This window comes from Camarhynchus parvulus, chromosome 2, assembly GCF_901933205.1.
Source record: "Camarhynchus parvulus chromosome 2, STF_HiC, whole genome shotgun sequence".
NCBI classification, from domain to species: Eukaryota; Metazoa; Chordata; class Aves; order Passeriformes; family Thraupidae; genus Camarhynchus; species Camarhynchus parvulus.
In genome coordinates this window covers 83021326-83039979 of record NC_044572.1, presented here as the reverse complement: position 1 = coordinate 83039979, position 18654 = coordinate 83021326, and the positions used below count along the sequence as shown (strand labels likewise).

Here is an 18654-nt window from a genome sequence, read left to right as displayed (position 1 = left end):
GAATGGAGTTTCCCATGTTCAGCTCAATATTGAGCATTCTCTTTCAACTTCAGTCAGTTGTGGTTAGCTCCTTATCACTACAGGCAGTTTCTTTGTCAGGGGAATGTCCCATCTTAATATGGAGCAACACTAAACATTGGGCAAAAGTTTTTCAGTGCAGTGGAGCTCTAAAATTTTGCTGTATCTAGTTCAACAGTTTGGTGTGGTGCTCTTTTCTGGGTATAAGTCCAATGTTTTTTAAATTTTATTAAATTTGGTGACTAAAATTTAAGTCCACAAAGTTGCTAGTTACTCCTAACATTATGGCCCATTTACTATGCCTAACATTGTCTAGATTGGCCTCACTGGCTTTAGTCATGTACTGTATCTGGTGGAAATTTAATATAAAATGCCGACATAATCCACGATAGTAGGAATTAGGACCAGGACACCTTCCTTTCCTACCCTTGTTTGGTGTGAAGCTGCAGCTCATCCTGGTTGCTGTGCTTTATGTCCAGTGTACTTACTACCAAGTTTCTCCCAGGCAGGGTACAGGTTCCCCAAGGGGTGGAGAGTATCCAATTGTCATGTGGCATTGTGGTTAAAGCATAATCCTCAAAGGTGGGAACAAAAGGGTTCTTTTTTTAAAATGTAAGACCCTCCTGAGTACTTTTAAAAAGGAAGGCTAAGTGAAGGACACTCTTTTCATATCCTAATCTTTGTAAAATTCATTCATTCTCAGATTTTTTTACTCAGCATAGGAAAGGAAACCTGTAAATGAGTGCCTTTCCTCTGAAGTCTGGTGGTAGATAAACAGTGTGAAGCTACTATTTGTTTAATGAAATCTCCCACAACAATTGTCTTTTAAGGGTCCATTAATCCTCTGGATTAAAGGAAATATTATGAATATGATTGTTATTTTTTTTAGTTAGGCCTTTGAAATAGTAGAAAACCCCTGCAGTTCTGTATATTAGGTACAGAAGTACTGGGATAGACAGAGCAGTTAAATCAAAGAACTGACGACTTCTTTGGCGGAAAACCAGCAGCATGTTATATGTGGGCAGCCACCATTACTCTCTACCTCATCAAAGCCTGGTACTAACTGGTGTTGTCAGTACCTTTCAAATATAAAAATTCCACTGATTTTCCTACATGGTTTTATTATTATTATTTTTCCTGAAAAAGGAAGTAAGGTTAAGTTCCAACAAGCTACAGAAAATATTATACAACCCAATAAAACCCAAGTCAATTGTAAAAACATTTTTTGTATTTTTAAAAGGAGCATAAACAGTAATGAAGTCTTGGCATAGCAACCAGCATGTTGCAATTATTAGAAGCCAAGGTGTTATGGATCTTCAAAAGCAGGTCTGTGAAGTCCAGTAGGCGTGAATAGAGTACAGTGTGATCTCATATCATCATGCAAGCAAACAGGCAATTCTGATTCTTCTCTCAAAAATCCTTAGACAAGAATTTGAGAGGAAAATAAAAGAAATGAGAAAGATTTTATTCACTATACATGCCAATTGGAGTATTTAACCATAATTTAAGGTTTGAAGAAACCAGTGGGAAAAGATCTTGTTATGGCTCAAGCTTAACAACACACATACTTTGCTTTGCTGAGTGTTGGGCTCTCTAGTTCACTTTTTCCAAAACCATCAAATGCCTACCAGAGTGGTATTTCTGCTGTGACACTCATCAAGCAGTTCTTGTCTCTTTCCTTTTCTGAGTGCAATATTACTGTAATTCTTTAATCTCTGGTTGTCACTATAATTGCTCATTTTAAATATACTGTGCTGAGAAATTATGTCATATGGCAAACACTTTTTTTTTTGGTTACTGAAAATGTACAACATCAACAAAATAGATCCTTTACTTTGCTTATTTTTCAACTTTGTTAGATATCACAAGGAGCATCCTTGAATGATTTAAGGAAAAAGAAGAGGCGTGCCCCTCTTCCACCAGCTGCGTCTGCTCCACCCACTCCTGCCATACCAAACAGGACAGAAGACAGGGAAGACAAGAGGAAGAGCACAATGGGTGAGAAGAATTCTTTTCTCCTGAATAACCCTATTCATGTGTTTTCAATGCTCACTGTTTGAAGTTGCCTTAATTCTGTTATGCTGTGAGTTTGGAAACTTTTGTAACTTGGGGAAAAAACTACATTTCTCTGCAGAATGAAAGTCTGGAAATAAGTGTTTGTATATTGCCTCTTCTTTTTTTCCATGGCACCATTCAGAGTATCACAGGGTAGTAAAATGTAGATAACACTTGTCAGATGATTTGAATATTTGGCACAAACTTTATATCCAAAAGCACTAGCCCTGGGCCTATTCTGCACCTTGAAGGTCATGATTGGTTTGCTAGTACATGGAAATACAGAAATAGTAAATGGATATGCTAATAAATGGAGAGAGACCAGACAAAACTGAATACATCTGAAGCCATGAAGTTCTGCTAGGACCAAAGGGCAGTCAACTTGGTTCAGTGTTTCCTCACATTTCTAAAACCTGAAGATACTTGATTTCCATATTGTCCTCCAACAGTTTGACATCAACTGCCCATATAAAGTAAAGTTTGTTTTCTTTAAATTTCATTCCCACTTTTATTATAAATCAATACCTGATGATTCTTTAGCTAATCAGTAGAAGAAAAGAACTAACTGATGCTCTCAAAGGAATGCCAACAAAAGAAACTGGTAGCTTCAGCTGCATGTGGCACCACATTTACTCACACGGAAAAACTGAAAAACATTCTCCCAAACCTCTGTTGTTATCTGCCTGGTAGCTTGTTCAGATTGGTGAGAGCTTTGCCTGAGTGAGGACACCAGGATTATGCTTCTAGCAAGCAAAGTGATTTTATAATGGGTCAAGTTATGAGATAATGACCCCGCATATTGGAACTCATTTTTCAGTACATTAAGAGAATCATTCTTCAAGTGCCGTAACGCACTCAGTGCACTTCAGTTCATGCCTTTGACCTCATGTTTCATAAAATGCCTAAGACATACAGATATGACATTCTGTCATACATAATTGCTTGCATTACAAATGCCTCACAGTTTAGTAAGAAACCTCTTGGCTTTGTTCCAACATTTATTTTCAGTAAATGCTTCACATTTAATGCCTCAGCATTTATGTAGCAGCAGGAGTCCATTATCATGTGACATATTCAACTCCATTAACATCTCTTATTTAAACTCTCTAGGGGCAGTGCTATTGCTGGACCATATAAGACAGGAGTTTTCAGCAAATTGGCTTACTTTTAATCACTACAGAGGTCACACTACCACTTCTCACGCTTTGCCCTACTACTGGTCACTTTTTGATGACATTTGTTGCTTTAACTTTTCATAAGTGTTCTATTTCTTTTGTATTGGTGCTCAAATGTTGCAGATGAGATATAGCAGAGCAGAGCTATTTCTAGTCTGTTCAGTACTGTGTACATAAGTGCTTGTTGGAGTGCTCTGTTCATGTAGGATTCTGTAGTATCGTTTGCTTTAATGGAGCCTTATTATTTTACACTGACAAAGACCTTGTCCCACAGTAGCCCTGTCTTCAGTGCTTTTTGTTTTCTGCTACTTTCTTGAATGAATGTGTTCATTAACAAGAAAAAATGTTACAGCCGGAGAGGGTTGGTAAAACAGCCTCTCTTCAGGGCCTTTGCAGGAAAACAATGAGAAAGCACAGATGGCTTTGAAAGCATGAGAGAAAAGCTGTGAAAAAAGCAAGACTCTTGTGAGGGGAAAAAACGTGCTGCAAGAAATAGCCACATGATGGAAAAAAAAAGTATTAAAGATACCTGTGTACCTCTCAAGTTAGCCATGTGAATCAAAGCAAAAAGATCCTATCAAAAATATTCTCAAACTGGCAAATTCCCCATAGTGTTCAATACTGAATCAGTTATTATGACACCAAAGTATTGTGCCAAATTTCCTTAAAGCAGTAAAAAAGGGCTTGCACATTTGCCAGCATTAAATTGTGTCTCTGGAAGATACTCCTCTGGAAGCTAGTGACTGCTAAGTAAAAAATCATAACGGTTTAATCTTTTTTCTTCCCCCTGGGTGTTGCTTCCCCTCTCAGCAGCCCCAAAGCACAAGCCAGAGAGTATAGGAATGGATCAGACCAAACATCTGTCTCTGCCTGCATCCATCTTCAGCAATGACCACAGCACATGCTTCAGGCAGGGTATGAAAGCAGAACAAGCAGGTAGTCGTGGTTCCTCAGTGCGCTTTCAACCTCTAAGGACTTTCCAAATAACAGTAGCTTAAGTTCTGTACATTACAAACTGGCAGCAGCTTTTTTGCATTGAAAGTGGTTCACAGAGTACAGTGCAAAGACACATGTATTTCTTTAGTTATTGCACATAGTGTTGAAATAATCCCCCAGTCAAACTTATGGGCATTTCCTTTGATAGCTTCAAACACTATTTTGCAAAAAACAGTTTAATCATCTGCTTCTCTAAAATGTCAAAATAATGAAAACTGACTCAAAAAGAAGAGCAGAAAAGCCTGTAAGATACCTACTTCAAAATAGCGACCTAAGACATCTTCCTCTTTCTCTCAGAAAGAGTCAGGAAAATAGTCACATAAAGTATCTCAGAGGTCAACAAATTCAGGCAGTTTGACACTTCAGGAGATAAAATAAAACACATTTTTCACATTTTCTTACACTGCTTTTTTGAATTTTTTTTAGCTCCTTAACTGCTTTTCTCTGTCCTTATGCCTGCCAAAAGCGGTGATTTTTAACTGGTAGTTGTAATGTATGTCTATGTGCTGGGCTCAATTCTGGTCCCACTGCTGTTGGTTTAAGACACACCTTTTCCTTCTCCCTTAATTATTTGGATGTAAATAAGAGCAGAACTAGATCCAGAGAGACCTTGCATGTGGGTAAGGGAAAATCAATGTGTTTTTAAAAAATAAAAATGAACAGACTGATCATTATCTTGCAATGAAGTAACAAGTCAATTGATCCCCCTGTAGGTGATGGACGGCAGGTGCCACAAAAGCCTCCTAGGGGCACCACTCGTGGTCCCCCCCAGTTAGTGATCCCCCCACCCCCACCTTACCCTCCTCCTGGCAGTGACATTGTGGATCCAACAGTGTGTTACAGAGAAGCAGATGTTACAGCACCAACAAAGCTGGTACCTAAACGTATGTTTGAAAATATATGTATTTACATTTCCATTCTTTTGATGATTACTCTCAGAGGTAGCTTTTCCAGACTTTCCTCTCTGCTCTTTAGACATCTGTGTCTGTTTTTCCCCCTTTTTCCAGCCTGCTCTCTTTCAAAATGCCCAATGCAGTGTAACTAACTAATATAAAGTGAGAAAAACACTTGCTTGGAGAGAGTTTTGCATGTGATACCTGGTCATTGTACGGAAGCATTTTAAAATAACCATCAAGCTTTGTTGCTTTGTTCAACTGAAAAAAAAATCTTTTGTCTTTTATCAATTCCCCGAGTTTGTTTTCCTGTACTAATGATTTTTTGTCTCCCCAGAGAGGAGTTCCTTTGAGACTCGATGGGTCTATCAATCTAGGTTGAAAATTACAGTGTCTTCCTTAAGAAAACTAAACCATTTACAGGCTCTGTATATTGTTAAAGACCTTCCTGTCCTAATGGGTACATCTTTCTTGGCATCTCTGGGTAGTCCTTTGTGTGCTCTTCACCTTGGGGCGTAACAGTTATCAGACAAAGAAGTACAATATTTTTCACATGCCCATGTACTTGTGAAAAGCATGTTTTCATGCTGCTTTTTCGTGCTTATCCATTGACTGCCTTTAAATCTTTGTACACAATCCAAGTCTTTGATCATGTATTATGTTCCCTGTGGGCTTGCCCTGCACACCCATGTAGAGCCGGTAAAAGCAGCAAAGCTCTGCACGTTATGGCATCTCATGGATGCGCTTCCTTTGAAGACTAGGAGGGTGTCTCCTAACCATGGCGTAGAGAAATGTCTCCATTAGCTACTAATTTGACAGAAGGTCTCTTTCCAGGACCTTATGTTTACCAAAACTACTCTGCAGGTTGCAGTTACTCTGATAGGTAAATGTGGGTGTGTTTGCTGTTGATTACCAGCTAAATCTAAAGCACTATTTCTCAAATTGGAAATACAAATTGTTAAGTTTTATTGGAGCTAATGATGGAAATTAAGGCGATCATACTAACAGAAAACCTGAATCTTATTGAGGAATAACCGTAAGACATCTTTATCAGTACAGAAATCATACTTAAAATCTTCTTCTTGTTCTAGATACTATCAACTTTCCTGTGATGTTTTCTTTATTAAAAATCCATTGTCGCCTTCTTTGCATTAATATTTCTGCTTCATTTGAGTTTCTATCACTGTTATTTTGCAATGCTTTCCTGATCTACCTTGCTGATCAAATACCCTTTAATCAATGCAGCCCTGATGTAATCAGTGTCATCATTTGCTCCTAAACAAACACAGTATCTCAGCCAAAAGGATTTGATTAAGCTTGTACATAGAAACATAACATGAATTTTTATTGTCCTCAATTTACTGAGAGCAAGAGTTTAGTGGGTACTTATTTTAGGCTTAAAGCATCAGTATTGGAGAGGGACAAGTTTTAGCTCTGTAATTATGCTTTGTCCTTCCTAGATAAAGATAAGTGTGTAGATTTACACAAGAGAAGCATGTACAGATGTACCCATGAGAGACAGCAGCACAAGTAGGACTGATGCTAATTACATTGCCTAATGCCATTCTGAAAGGTGCTTAGATACCGTAGTGATTGAGCCTTGTAAGAACAACGTTTTGCAATGATGTGTTTTATTGCCTGAGAATGCCTCAAGCAGTGCAAATAAGATTTGGGTGGTAGATTCAAAGAACAACAAAATTTTCAATCTTCCTAACTCTAACCTCAGTAAATGTGTTTTCTCATAGAATGAGGTGGGGAGGAGGATAAACGGCTGATACCAGGTGTTGTTAGAAGACATGTTTTTTTCTGAAATCACTCTCAAAACCACTTTCTCTGATAACAGCTGTGGGTGGGTGACTGTCAACAGCAGTATGTGTTCCATGAGAAAAAACTCCCATTTAGAAGTTAAAATTCTGTGATCATGTGGAGTTTAAATTCTCACTCCTTATGATCTGCCACTGTCTGTGAAGGACTGTCCTCCCTCCCTCCCTACACACAGTTGTCACTGTTCATTGCGTTTTCCAAATTTATGTGGAATATAAGTAATTCATGAGTATGGCCTGTAGTAAGATACTCGAGCTTTTCTGTATTAAATACCATTTAATACATTTTAGAATCTCTTCCACAAACAAGGGTGCAGAAGATCCTCACAGTTTTTCTCTTAAATCTTTTTATCCTAGTTACATGACCTTTTCTCTAACATTTGGTCTGGTAGAACCTTAGCTGCATGTTGTGTGCACGTTTAAATTGATGTGTTTATGGGATCCTTTCTCCTTCCTTACCATGCTAATCAGATTGTTCACGGCCTGATTCTAAGATTGACTGTACTTTGGGAATGCAGAGATGGAGATTGTTGCATGATGTTTGGTTATGTCACATTGCTTGTGAAGTTCCAAATGTGTGAGTTGGTGATAAGCTCTGTGCTACTTACCTGAGGTAAAGAATGCATATAGTGAAAGACTGCTGCACCTAGACAAGCAACTGAAACATGCTGCCTTGAAATGTCAGCCAGCTCATTAGAATAAATTCAGTATTCCTGTGAAACTCCACATTATCCCTTTATTTGGCTAGTTATGAACTATCATTAAGATATGCAGTAAGAAATTAAAAGCTCTATGGGAAAGAATATACAATATACTCTGCCTTCCTGTACAGTGAGATACTGAGGTTAAGCTTTTCACTCTGGCACTGAATAAAGTACTAGTGAACTCAGGGCTCACACTGGGTAAGGACTTGACAACTGATTGATTTGTAAATTTCAGAAAGTGCTATTTCTTTGAAGAAATGAAATAATGATTTGAACCGGTCATTGTTTTTAACTGTAGATCAAAATAGTCAAACATCCCTTAATTAGAAGGTCTTTAAGGGGTGAAGGAGTGAGTACACTATGTTATTTTCTGTAGATGACGTGTAATAGTCATTGATGAATAAAACCAGGTAATTTTAAGGTACTACAAGAACAGAAAAGAGCCTTGTCTATATATCTAATTTTTATTTTTTTTTTCATTATATCACTGATATATGAACAGGTAATACAATCTGTCTGACAGAGGCAATGACAGTTTCACAAACAGTTCAGTCGAATTTCTTCAGTCACTTTAGACATATATCTAGTCTTTCACAGGGCTAGATTCTAAGAGTTTGGTTTTGTTAGCTTGAAGCAAAAAATGGGTAGAAACACAGAGTAAACTTTGCTCTTTTACATGTGGCTCTACATCAGCTGAGAGCTGAGGGCTGCTGTGCAGGGTGTTTTGCTGGCTTGTCATGGTACACTGCTTCATAAGGCAGGTGTTAAGTGACCCAGCCTTTTCTTTCTCAGAAGTGGTCTTTAAAGCAAGCATGCCTGCAGGTGTGGCTTAGGAGGCTTTTATTGCCATCACTACTCTTACTCAGTCAGGCAATCTGAGGCTAAAGAATGAAGTTGAATCTCCAATGTCATCTATCTTGCTCCTTCTGGAGAATTAAAATTCAGGCCAAGTACAGCAGAATTCACAGACATACAGCGTATCAGTAAGTATTGTGTTGTTAGGATTGAGTTAGCTTATACATGAACCCAGGCAGTTAGAGCAACTGTGGAATTCCAAATTTTAACGCATGTGTCCATGCACCTGCACCTCCTTTGGGCATCTGATTCTTTAATGTTACTGAGCATGCTAGCCATTCTGCCAACTGACCTTCACAATACTTATAATTTTATCCTTTTACTCTTTTCCCCCGACAGTTTACTGTTGTGCATCATTCCCTTCATACTCCAAGCGTGTCTGACAGACCTTGCCTCTTCCTATGACCTTCATACTTCTGAACCTCCTGTTGCCTCTGCTACCCTGATTCTTCTGTTGCCTTCCTTCCTCCTCTGCTGGGAAAAAAAACCCCTTTTTTTTGACTGAGATTTTGGCTTCTTTTCTTTTTAAACTCGCACCTTCTCTTTAAATGCTATTGATTATTTTTGGCTGTGGTTCATACTCATTGGTGAGATGTATCCTCCAGAACTGAATGGTGTGTTATATAAATCTATATATCAGCCTCAGAAAGATTATCTGTCATTCTTTTCCGAAAGATTATCTTTATTTTGAGCCATGGTTTGCTTTGATTTGGTGTTGCAAAAGAGTGTGTTCTTGGGACAGGGTGTCTTACTTTCCGTATTGTTTAAAGTTTTAATGAAAAGTTTCTAAGAACTCTTTTAGTTTTTCTTTCTGAAAAAATACTTTAGTCTAGATATAAAGTTTTGTATTGCCTATTTGGTCTATTTTCCTTTTATTGCAACTGTTTTGTTCCTTTGGAACAAAACTGATATTGGGCATGGCCTAGCCAAGTTGAAGTGCAAGATTCTTTCTATATCTTGGCTATCAATCAAGCTGTCAAGACAAAAGAAACAGGAAGATCTGTTGCATCTATAAGGGGCTTAAAAGGAATACCAAAAACCAATACCAAATGCACTGATTCATATTCTTATGCTTTCATCCTGATGCTTAATATGAGTAATTTTATCTTGATGCTGGAGACATGCTGTGGAAATCGAGGTGTGTGTTCTATTTCTGTAACAAAAGACTCAAACACTGTTTGCTCAAGATACATCTCGTTCTACAAGTCTCCTTTTTGAACTTGTACTAGGAATAGTCAGTGAGTTCTAATTAAAATATCTTCTCTAGGCTTGTACTTAGCAGAAACTTCTTTATACTAAAGGAAGTTCTTCATGAGAACGGCCCATAAGACATGTATTTTTAATAATCCTGAGCTACAAACATAGGCTTTATGAGTTGTAATGGTGCACACACCCAGAACTGTTCTGACCTCACATGTACTGTGCTTTAAGACATTCATGTTATTTAAATTAGTGACTTGCAATACATAGCTCTAATTTAAATGATGAAAAATTATTGTTTTACCCTCAAGCAAATAATCATGTTAATCTTGACTCCTTTCCAGGTAGGCAAAATGGAGAATAAGAAAGCAAAGCATTCCTACAGATAATATGAAATATGACTAAAATGGGGTTTGACAGTTTTTAATACAAATGTGACACGTAGTTAGTAAGCTTAAATGATTCTTTAGAAAGTATACTTAGTACCCTAAGGGTCTTCTAATAAAAGTGGAGTGGATTTGAACTCTCTGAGCTGCCAGGTACTTTGTAATACCTTCTTAAGACAGGACAGTGGTTTAATTGCAAGTCTTCTCTCAAAAAAAAAAGTAGGTGTTCACAATGTGAAGATTAAGAACCTAATTTACCCATTCCCATTGCTCTATTTGCACCCTATTTGTAACTCCACAGATATGTGTCCTGTGGAGTTCAAACTAGTGTAAAAATAATGAAGTGGTGAAACAAAGTGTTTTATATTGAGTACAAAGTACTGTGTATTGTCAAAGCAGTTCTTTCCGTTGACACCATTGTTTCTGAAAGATGGCAAAAGTTTTCAACAAAATCACATTTTTAATGAAAAAAATCTCCTTGCTTTGAAAGGATAGAACTGTGGCCTCTCTCTGCATAGCTGGCATGTTTCCTACAAATAGCAGTCTCTTTTCAGGTAGTCTCCTCAAGCTCTTAAAAGCTATAGGTGAAATCTCAAAAAGTTAATTATTTACACTTAATTTACCTTTTCTTTAACTAAAATGCAAAATTTACCTCTAAAACATATTCAGGGGAATTAACAGTTTTTGTGAAATTCTTAGGAAAACATAGAAGAAAGATTTCTGTGTCTTTACAAGAAATCATTCTAGTTACAAGAAATTATACTATGACATGAACATAGTTTGAAACCCCCCCAGTACTCTACATGTTATCAGAAAAAACTTCTGTGACACTCAAGAAATCCAAATCTGTTGAGTGGAATTGCACAGATACTCTGTCTCAGAACTGTTAATGCGCAATAGCTTGTGTGCACGGAGGGGTTTAAACAAAGCATGATTGCAGGACCAGGAACTCTCTGGAAGTTTGGGTCATGAGCACCAGCTCAGCCCTGAGGGGAATTCCTCTTTGTTCCAAGCTTCAGATCAGGATTTGTAAGAGACCCTCAACTTGGCTTCTGAAAGAGAACGGTTTATTCTGTCATTTTCAGTAACAGGCAAGAGTATCAGTTTAGATCTCTTTGATGGAGTCTTAGGTCAGCAGTGATATGAAAGGACATTGGCTTGGTTTTACTCCTTTTATTTTAACCTTGGAGACATTGGAAATGTAGTGAGAAGGAAATGGAAAATTTAGTAACAAATTCACCACTATAACAAATTTTTCACCAAAACGCTAATATCAGAATTAGTAAGAAACACGTTTAATATACTCAGGATTTATCTGCACTACCAAACAGCCTTGTTCAAATGCTGTCCTTCATGTTAAGATATCTGGGGTGAAAATCAAATAAGCAGTCAAAAAAATGGAAAATATCATTGAGCCCTTTCTGGAGAACAAATAAATGCCTAGATAATTTATAAATCAAAACAAATTTCTATCTTAAAAGTCCAATGTCATTGACATTCAGTGCTCTTAGGGAATAAGGACAGATTTATAGTTTATGATTAAACCTATTCTGATTAATGTTCTCAACCCATACAAAATCCAGTGAATTAGAAACAGATTAAGTAAACTTCGTGGTGCACGAGATTTTACTGAAATTTTTTTTGTACGTTGGCCACCAGAGGGAGCCGGTGTTGTCCCAGATTCACAGTAGGAGAGCAAGAAAAATAACACTAGAAATTAATTTCAACCTGATAGATTCCAAACTTACACAAAGTTTTTTTAGTTTTTGGAGTAGTTGTTATTTTTTTCTTTTCTGCAACTAAAAAATTTTAAAATAATTGTTTCTAGGTTATTTTAAAACCAGTTTCCTCACAAATAAGAAAATGAAGATAAAATTATATTTTCAGGTGATGCCACTGTGATGGCATCTTCCAGATGCAAGCTCAAATTTTTGTTTTAAGCTTTCTCAAATTATGGTGCCTAGATATTGCCTCTGTATCTATAGCAGCTGTGTCCTAAGTGTGGTAACTAGTGCATATGGTTGGTATACGTGCTTAAAACATGTGTAAGTGCATAGAAGTAGGTCAGGTTTAGTGCCACTACAGATAGTCTGTGTTCTGCTAGGTGGATCTTATCAGCTTGAGTCTCAGAATTTTAAAATCATGACCAGATCAGTTTAGTATCTATCTTCTTTCACAGACATGTTACTTCATTACCATCAATTCAGTCACTTAGAGACTAAAATCTCTGCTTTTCAAAACATCCTTAAATATCTTTTCTACATGTAATACTTTCAGGTTTTTTCCTTACAGTTGGAATCTTTGAGGATCAAAATGAATATTGTCTTTCTCACTGTGTAGATGGATTTTTTTTTCCTTTTCTAGTGACAAGGCTTTGGACTAATACTAAACTTTGAACTCATTCCATTTTTATCTTCAGAAAATGTGCTACTGGTGCAGCACTGAAAATTAGTCTGGGCAGGTAAAATATGGAGAAAAATATTCTAAATATATGAATGGAAAAAGTAAATATTTCTCTTCTTGTTGTTTTTGAACTGGAATTTTTTAAAGCTGTCTGTGGTATCTGGAGCGCTCCAGTAAGTGCCAAGGGAGAATGATTGGCAGAGAAATCATCCAGTTCCAATTGTATGATGAGTTGCAAAGACTTATGATGCATTTGTTTATTAAACATATGGCCATCTAATCTATCATTGCCCATCATTTGTCCCTTTGTTCTGCTTTTTAAAGTAAACTCTGTGGTCATGGTTCTGGAACCCTCATCATTTATGTGTACAGCCAGTTTAAACCCTTCTTATTATTCTGTTGCAGTGTAAAAGTGCCTCTTTTTGAAAGCTGGGCTGTGTGTGTGTATGACAGCAGTTCTGTCTTCTGAGCTTGGCTTCCAGTCACTACCATGACTCTCAAGATATATTTAGTACATGCAGTAGGCACCATTTAGCGTTCCATGCAAAAATACATGTTATTTTAGAAGACAGAATGGAACTTATTCCATCCCTTGAAAATTACAGCCATGTTGTTTTCTGATGTCATTGTAAAACTATGGACTGCCCCCTCAAGGACAGTGAAACAAAATTGCTGTCTCTGTTTACACTTCTTATTCATAAGCTTGTGCTATAGCAGCTCTGTGGCTACAGAAGTCCACTGTTAAAATTCATTAGAAGTTGACAAAACAGAAAGTGACATAATTAATTCTTTGTTTAGCCAGAAGAGCTTACAGGTAATAAATACTGTTTTTTGCTGAGGTGGCTAAGGGGAAAGGTGCTCTTGTACATTTCCCTGCAAGAATCCCCTGCTTTATTCCTTTTTTATTGCATATTCTTGTGTAGTGTTCTGGCACCATTTTATAGTGGTAAATGACTGTTGAAAGCATCAAGTCCAAAGAAAGAATGAATGACTCTAGAAGCTGGCAGCATACTGAACAGGTATCAACTATTGAGTCCTTTATATTCCTTGAATGTACTTTGAACATGAAAAGTTATTTTTTCTGTTCACTTCTAATAAGAAAATAGTAAATTTGGGTCACCAGTTCTGCTTCATTTTCTCACACCTTGAGAAATTCTAAGGAGACTGAGTCCTGGGTACAAACACTGGTTGGAAAGTGGGGGTAATTTCATATTCCCTTACATTCGCCTACACTGTGCTGCCTGCCTTTATTGGAAATAAGAGTTGTGGTTTTGCAGACTTTGAGCCAGAAATCAGTCTGAGTGTAAGGAAGCACCATCACTTTGAATAATCAAAGAAAATATTTTCTGGTTACACTAGTACAGACTGGACCCCAGTGAATCAATTTGTCTTTCTAGACACATTTCCTGGTATTCAGATTTTTAACTGGCTACCTACCTATTTCATGTAGTGTGGAATAAACCTCAGCTTCCCTTCTCCCATCCTGACTAAATGTCAAGACATTTCTTCTCTTAATTCCCTTGCAGACCGGCTTTGCAATCCAAGTGGTCTGTGGACAAACTGTGAATGTTTGTTCCAAGTGAAACCAAATTCCCCGTTGTCCTCTTCCTTCATCAGAAGAAGAGCAGTTTTAACTACAGGAGCTGTACCTTTAATAACTGAGCGGCATCTTGGGCATACTCTGCTGTCCTTGAATGGTGGAATGTGAGGAAGTTGTCACAGCCATACACACAGAACAACTTCGTCAGTAACAAGTGGGGCTAAACATCTGTGTTCAACCAAATATGTGCATGTGGTGCAAGTGTGTGTGTGAGAACTTTCATCCTGGGTGTGAATTTGAAGTTATGCCAGGTTTACACATAAGGTATGGGCCAAAAAAAACTGGAAGGTTGGTGCTTTAAGTGGCCTATATGATGCAAGATCCTACTGATTCAAATGCAGGCAATGCTCGTGGAGTTGCAGTAAACAAACTGTTGAAAATTTTTCTCTTTTCCGGGTAAGTGATGATTCTAATACCAAAGTGCTTTTCCATCCTTAGCCATGCTCATATTCAGCTTTTCCTATTACCACTTCTAAGCCAGAAAGCACTGACTAAAATGCCTGCCTACTTTCTTCTAAGTTGAGAATTCTGGCCATGCACATTCACTTCTGAGTTTCGGGCATGAGGGAGCAAAGGCTGAGAGCAGAGACAGCTTCTCCTTTGTCAGCTCCTTTTGTGGATTCCATAATTGTGGTTCCTGGCATGGATAAAATAATTACTTTCTAACCTACTACCATAAGCAAAGGCTGGGTGTAACGGAGGACAAAGACAAAAGAAGATGGAGGAAAGACCAAGAAAGGAGGGCTATGATGGACAAATAGAATTTTTTCTTCTACGACTATAGGGATTAAAAGGTGAAAATAAAGATGCTAAATATATGGTGCCCTCCCATAAACAGTTGGAGATTGGTAGGGGATTATCTGCTTACTTGTTAGAGTAAACAAAACAACAAATTTTTCTACTTTTCAAGCATCTGATAAAAATCATTATTGTTTTCTGATTTTTAAAACGTGTATGTAAGCATTTTTCTCTTCCATGTTTTTTTGCTCAATTTTTTCACTTGACAAGAAGGTAAAAACTAAAAGGAAAATATTTTTACTATTTGTAAAAGCATAAAACTTAATGATGAAATAGTTTCAATATTTTTTTTTCTAAACTATGTGGAAACATGCAAGAGATCTATTTTTAAGGTGTATCTGTGGATGAAACAGTAAAGATTTAAATGAATATACTTCTTGAAACATAAGAAGTATGACAAATTATATAAGAATTATAAAGACTGTAAGAAAAAATAATTACTGGCTTTCAGTTCAAGATAAGAGCCTTGTTTACTTCACTTTTACTTGTAAGAGATGGAGCATTTTGGAAGGCCAGCAAACTCTTACAGACTTGTTCTCCAGAAAGCCTCACAGTGGACTGCCAAGGAGTGCAGAAGGGCCACCCTTTGGAACTTCCTGGTGTTGTTGGAAGTAGATGACACTTTGGGGACTGCTGTGTGAATGCATTGGTATATTGGCTTTGTTCTGAAACCCTTTTTGGGTGCTCCCAGTCTCAGACATGCTAAATCAATGCTTAGGAGTGACACAATTATTTTTATGCCACTGTTCTCCCCAAAAAATAAGAAACCTCTTTTTTTTACTTTTTTTCCCCCTTTCTTTTAATTTTTTTTTCCCAGAAGAGATCCTGTTCCAATTAAATACAATGTATGTGAATATTTTATTGATTACTTACAGTTTAAAACTGTATTTTTTTTCATTTCTAAAACCCTTCTCTGCTTGCCTTCAGAGAATTAGAACAATATGCTGATTAACTGACCAGTCAGTTAAAGAAACTTTGAGGTTTGAGTATCCAAGTTTTCCAAATGAAAACATTAGGTTAAAGAAAAAAAAAAGGCATTCATATACTGTAATTTGCTTGTTTGCTCCACTCCCTTGCGGACATGCCCAGCTTCCTCTGTACCTGGCAGCTTTCCTGTTCTGTATTCATCATGCTAATCAATGGGATTCAGATGTTCCTGAAATAAAATCATTTGTCTTCAGTCTGCTCTTACAAAGGACACAGACTGTACTAGAAATTCTTTTCTGCATTTCCAGAGTACATTAAATACATACCACTGTTCATAATACAAGGCTTTGGCAAAGTATCGATTGCTTTCTTCTACACAAAAAATCCTTGCGCAGGGAAACTCCTTGTGGTTTTTTCCACAGACTTAAATTAGTGCCTTTGAGAAAATTAGCAGGCTGATAGTAATTGAGACAGAAGTCTTTAAATTTTCATGCTATAATGAGAAGAGTAATAGCAAACTACCAGCTTGATTCTTTGCTGGTTTGATAGGGGCTGCTCTAAGGTGAGTGGAAAGTTTTATAATACCATGCTGAAATTATGACTAACCAGGAGAATTAAGGTAATGTTGGAGCATTACTGTACAAACTGTACTGTACAAAGTGCAACAGTGGCCAGTCACACCTGCTGAAAATTTTTTTAAACACACTTCTTGGGTAATGGCTTTAGGAAAAAAATTACCTGGTTCTTTGGAGTTTAAAAGAGAAGGTGCCTTTTTTTTTAATAGTCTTTAGTTTTTTAATTAGGGATAAGAATAGGATAGAGAGAGGGATAATAATGAATAAAAAAGGGGAAAAATAGATGGAGATTAAAATCCCAGGACTTTGAGGTTCTTGATTTTCAAAACCAAAAAGATTTGAGAATTTCTCCTTTCTTTTTTTCTTCTTTTTTTTCTTATTTTCTTTCCCCAGACCACATCAAGTAAGGATTTCTTTTGAACTTCTGTATTAGTGACTGAGTTCTCTGATATCTAAACCCCATCACACTTGGGGGTTGAAGTTTTGCTGTTGTTCATAGCATCCTTCTCTCCATATCCCTGGTAGAGAATAGAAAATAAGCTTTTACATGTGGATGAAAAACTTTATGTGCTCTGTCCTTTTACCTCTTTATTAAACTTTTGTAACTGAACTTCAGGCTTTTATCCTTCCTGACTCATTCAGGAGAAACTGGTAGCCAGTTTAAAAGTTACTGGAGGGTTTCATAGACAAACTTAAACCTACAATTGGGTGACCTTCTCAGCCTAATTTGAGGAGGAACTGATGCTGAAAAGAAAGAAACTCAAAGGCATTTCCAAATTTCCCCCTTTTATGCTGATCCTCTTTAAGCCCATTGACTCAGGTGAGAAATTCCCCAAACTAGCTTGCCTATTCTGAGTGTATGATCATAGCAAACCTTCAAATTCTAGAAATGGCCCTGCTCCAGCAAAGCACTTAAGCATGCTTAATCAGGTACCCCATTATACAGCATGCACATTATTATTGAATGAACTGTGTAAATGAAAGCCTTAAAATTCTTCACATGAATAAAAATGCAGACAAATTTTCCCTGTGGGGATTCATCCCATGAAGGAGATATCTGCAGCTTTGCATTTTAATCAGTGAACGGTCTGATCCTGCTCTGTTGAAGTCAGGGGCAGAACCTAACTGCTGCAGTGGAAGCAAGATCTGATACTAACAGCATGTAACATGAATGGGAAAATGTTTTCCAAGTGGGTGTTCAGATGATGACCCATTTCTTGCATCAGGCTATTGTTCACCAGAGATGGCACTGCCATTAACGTTTTACTATCCACAAATCAGTACAAAGCGTAACATCCAGTTACTGCTCTTGCATGCTTGCATTTCTTCAAGTTAATAGGGAAAGAGAGCCCCAGGGCAAAGCATGATTGATGAGATAATTGACTTCACACGAGGACTGTGGAAGAGCAGGTCAAATTCAGCTCTGACTTAAGTATTTCTATCTCTACTTATGTCTGGAATAATCTGATGTAGTCCATCTGCTGCCAGAGAGGAGTGGTGGCATGACAGCAGTGCTCTTCTGTGAGCACTTTGTTCTCTACTTGTCCAGTATTCCCCTTCTTACCAGGCTCCTAGGCAGAGCTTCAGTGTGCACTGCTAGGAGATAACTTCATGGATAGTCTGTGGACGGCATAGTATCAAAAACCATAAAGTGGTTTGGATTGGAAGGGACCTTAAAGATCATCTATAGTCCAACACCCCTGCATGGACGGGGATATATTCCATTAGACCAGGTTGCTCAAAGCCTCATCCAACCTGATGTTGAATGCTTCCAGGGATGGGGCATCCATAGCTTCTCTGGACAACCTGTTGCATTGTCAAAAAGAATAATTTCTTCACAATGTCCAGTCTAAACCCACCTTCTTCCAGTTTAAAGTCATTCCCCCTTGTCCTATCACTACATACCCTTGTGAAAAATCCTTCTCCAGCTCTTTTGGAAGGCTCCTCTTCAAGGATCTGAAATGTGCTATGAGGTCTCCCCAGAGTCTTCTCTGCTCCAGGCTGAACAAATCCAGCTCTTTCAGCCTGTCTCCACTGGAGAGGTGCTCCAGCCCTCTGATCAACTTCATGGCCCTCCTCTGGACTCACGATACCCTCCTGCATTTGATTCTTGTCCTTTGCTGTGATTTCTTGGCTATGTCTGTATCATTGAAAAAGAAGTCTGTCTCTTGCTATAATTCAATAGAACCAATTGCCCTGGTGGTCCTCTGCAGCATGTGTGTGCCTGTTTCCTGCTAGATGAGATC

The 18654-nt window shown here is 37.7% G+C and overlaps 1 protein-coding gene across 3 annotated transcripts in view; it reads left to right on the top strand.

Moving 5' to 3' along the window:
* The window catches only part of LOC115917567 (protein cordon-bleu-like), a 145101-nt gene that overhangs the window by 102688 nt on the left and 23759 nt on the right, over positions 1-18654 (top strand). For 2 of the 3 annotated variants that reach the window (XM_030971714.1, XM_030971713.1), the window contains 2 exons: positions 1878-2016; positions 8859-8998. In XM_030971714.1, the coding sequence (XP_030827574.1) occupies positions 1878-2016; positions 8859-8902 (183 nt within the window). In that variant the 3' untranslated portion in view covers positions 8903-8998. Of the gene's footprint in view, positions 1-1877; positions 2017-4957; positions 5129-8858; positions 8999-18654 lie in introns of those variants that run through there. The other variant, XM_030971712.1, reaches the window with a different exon arrangement.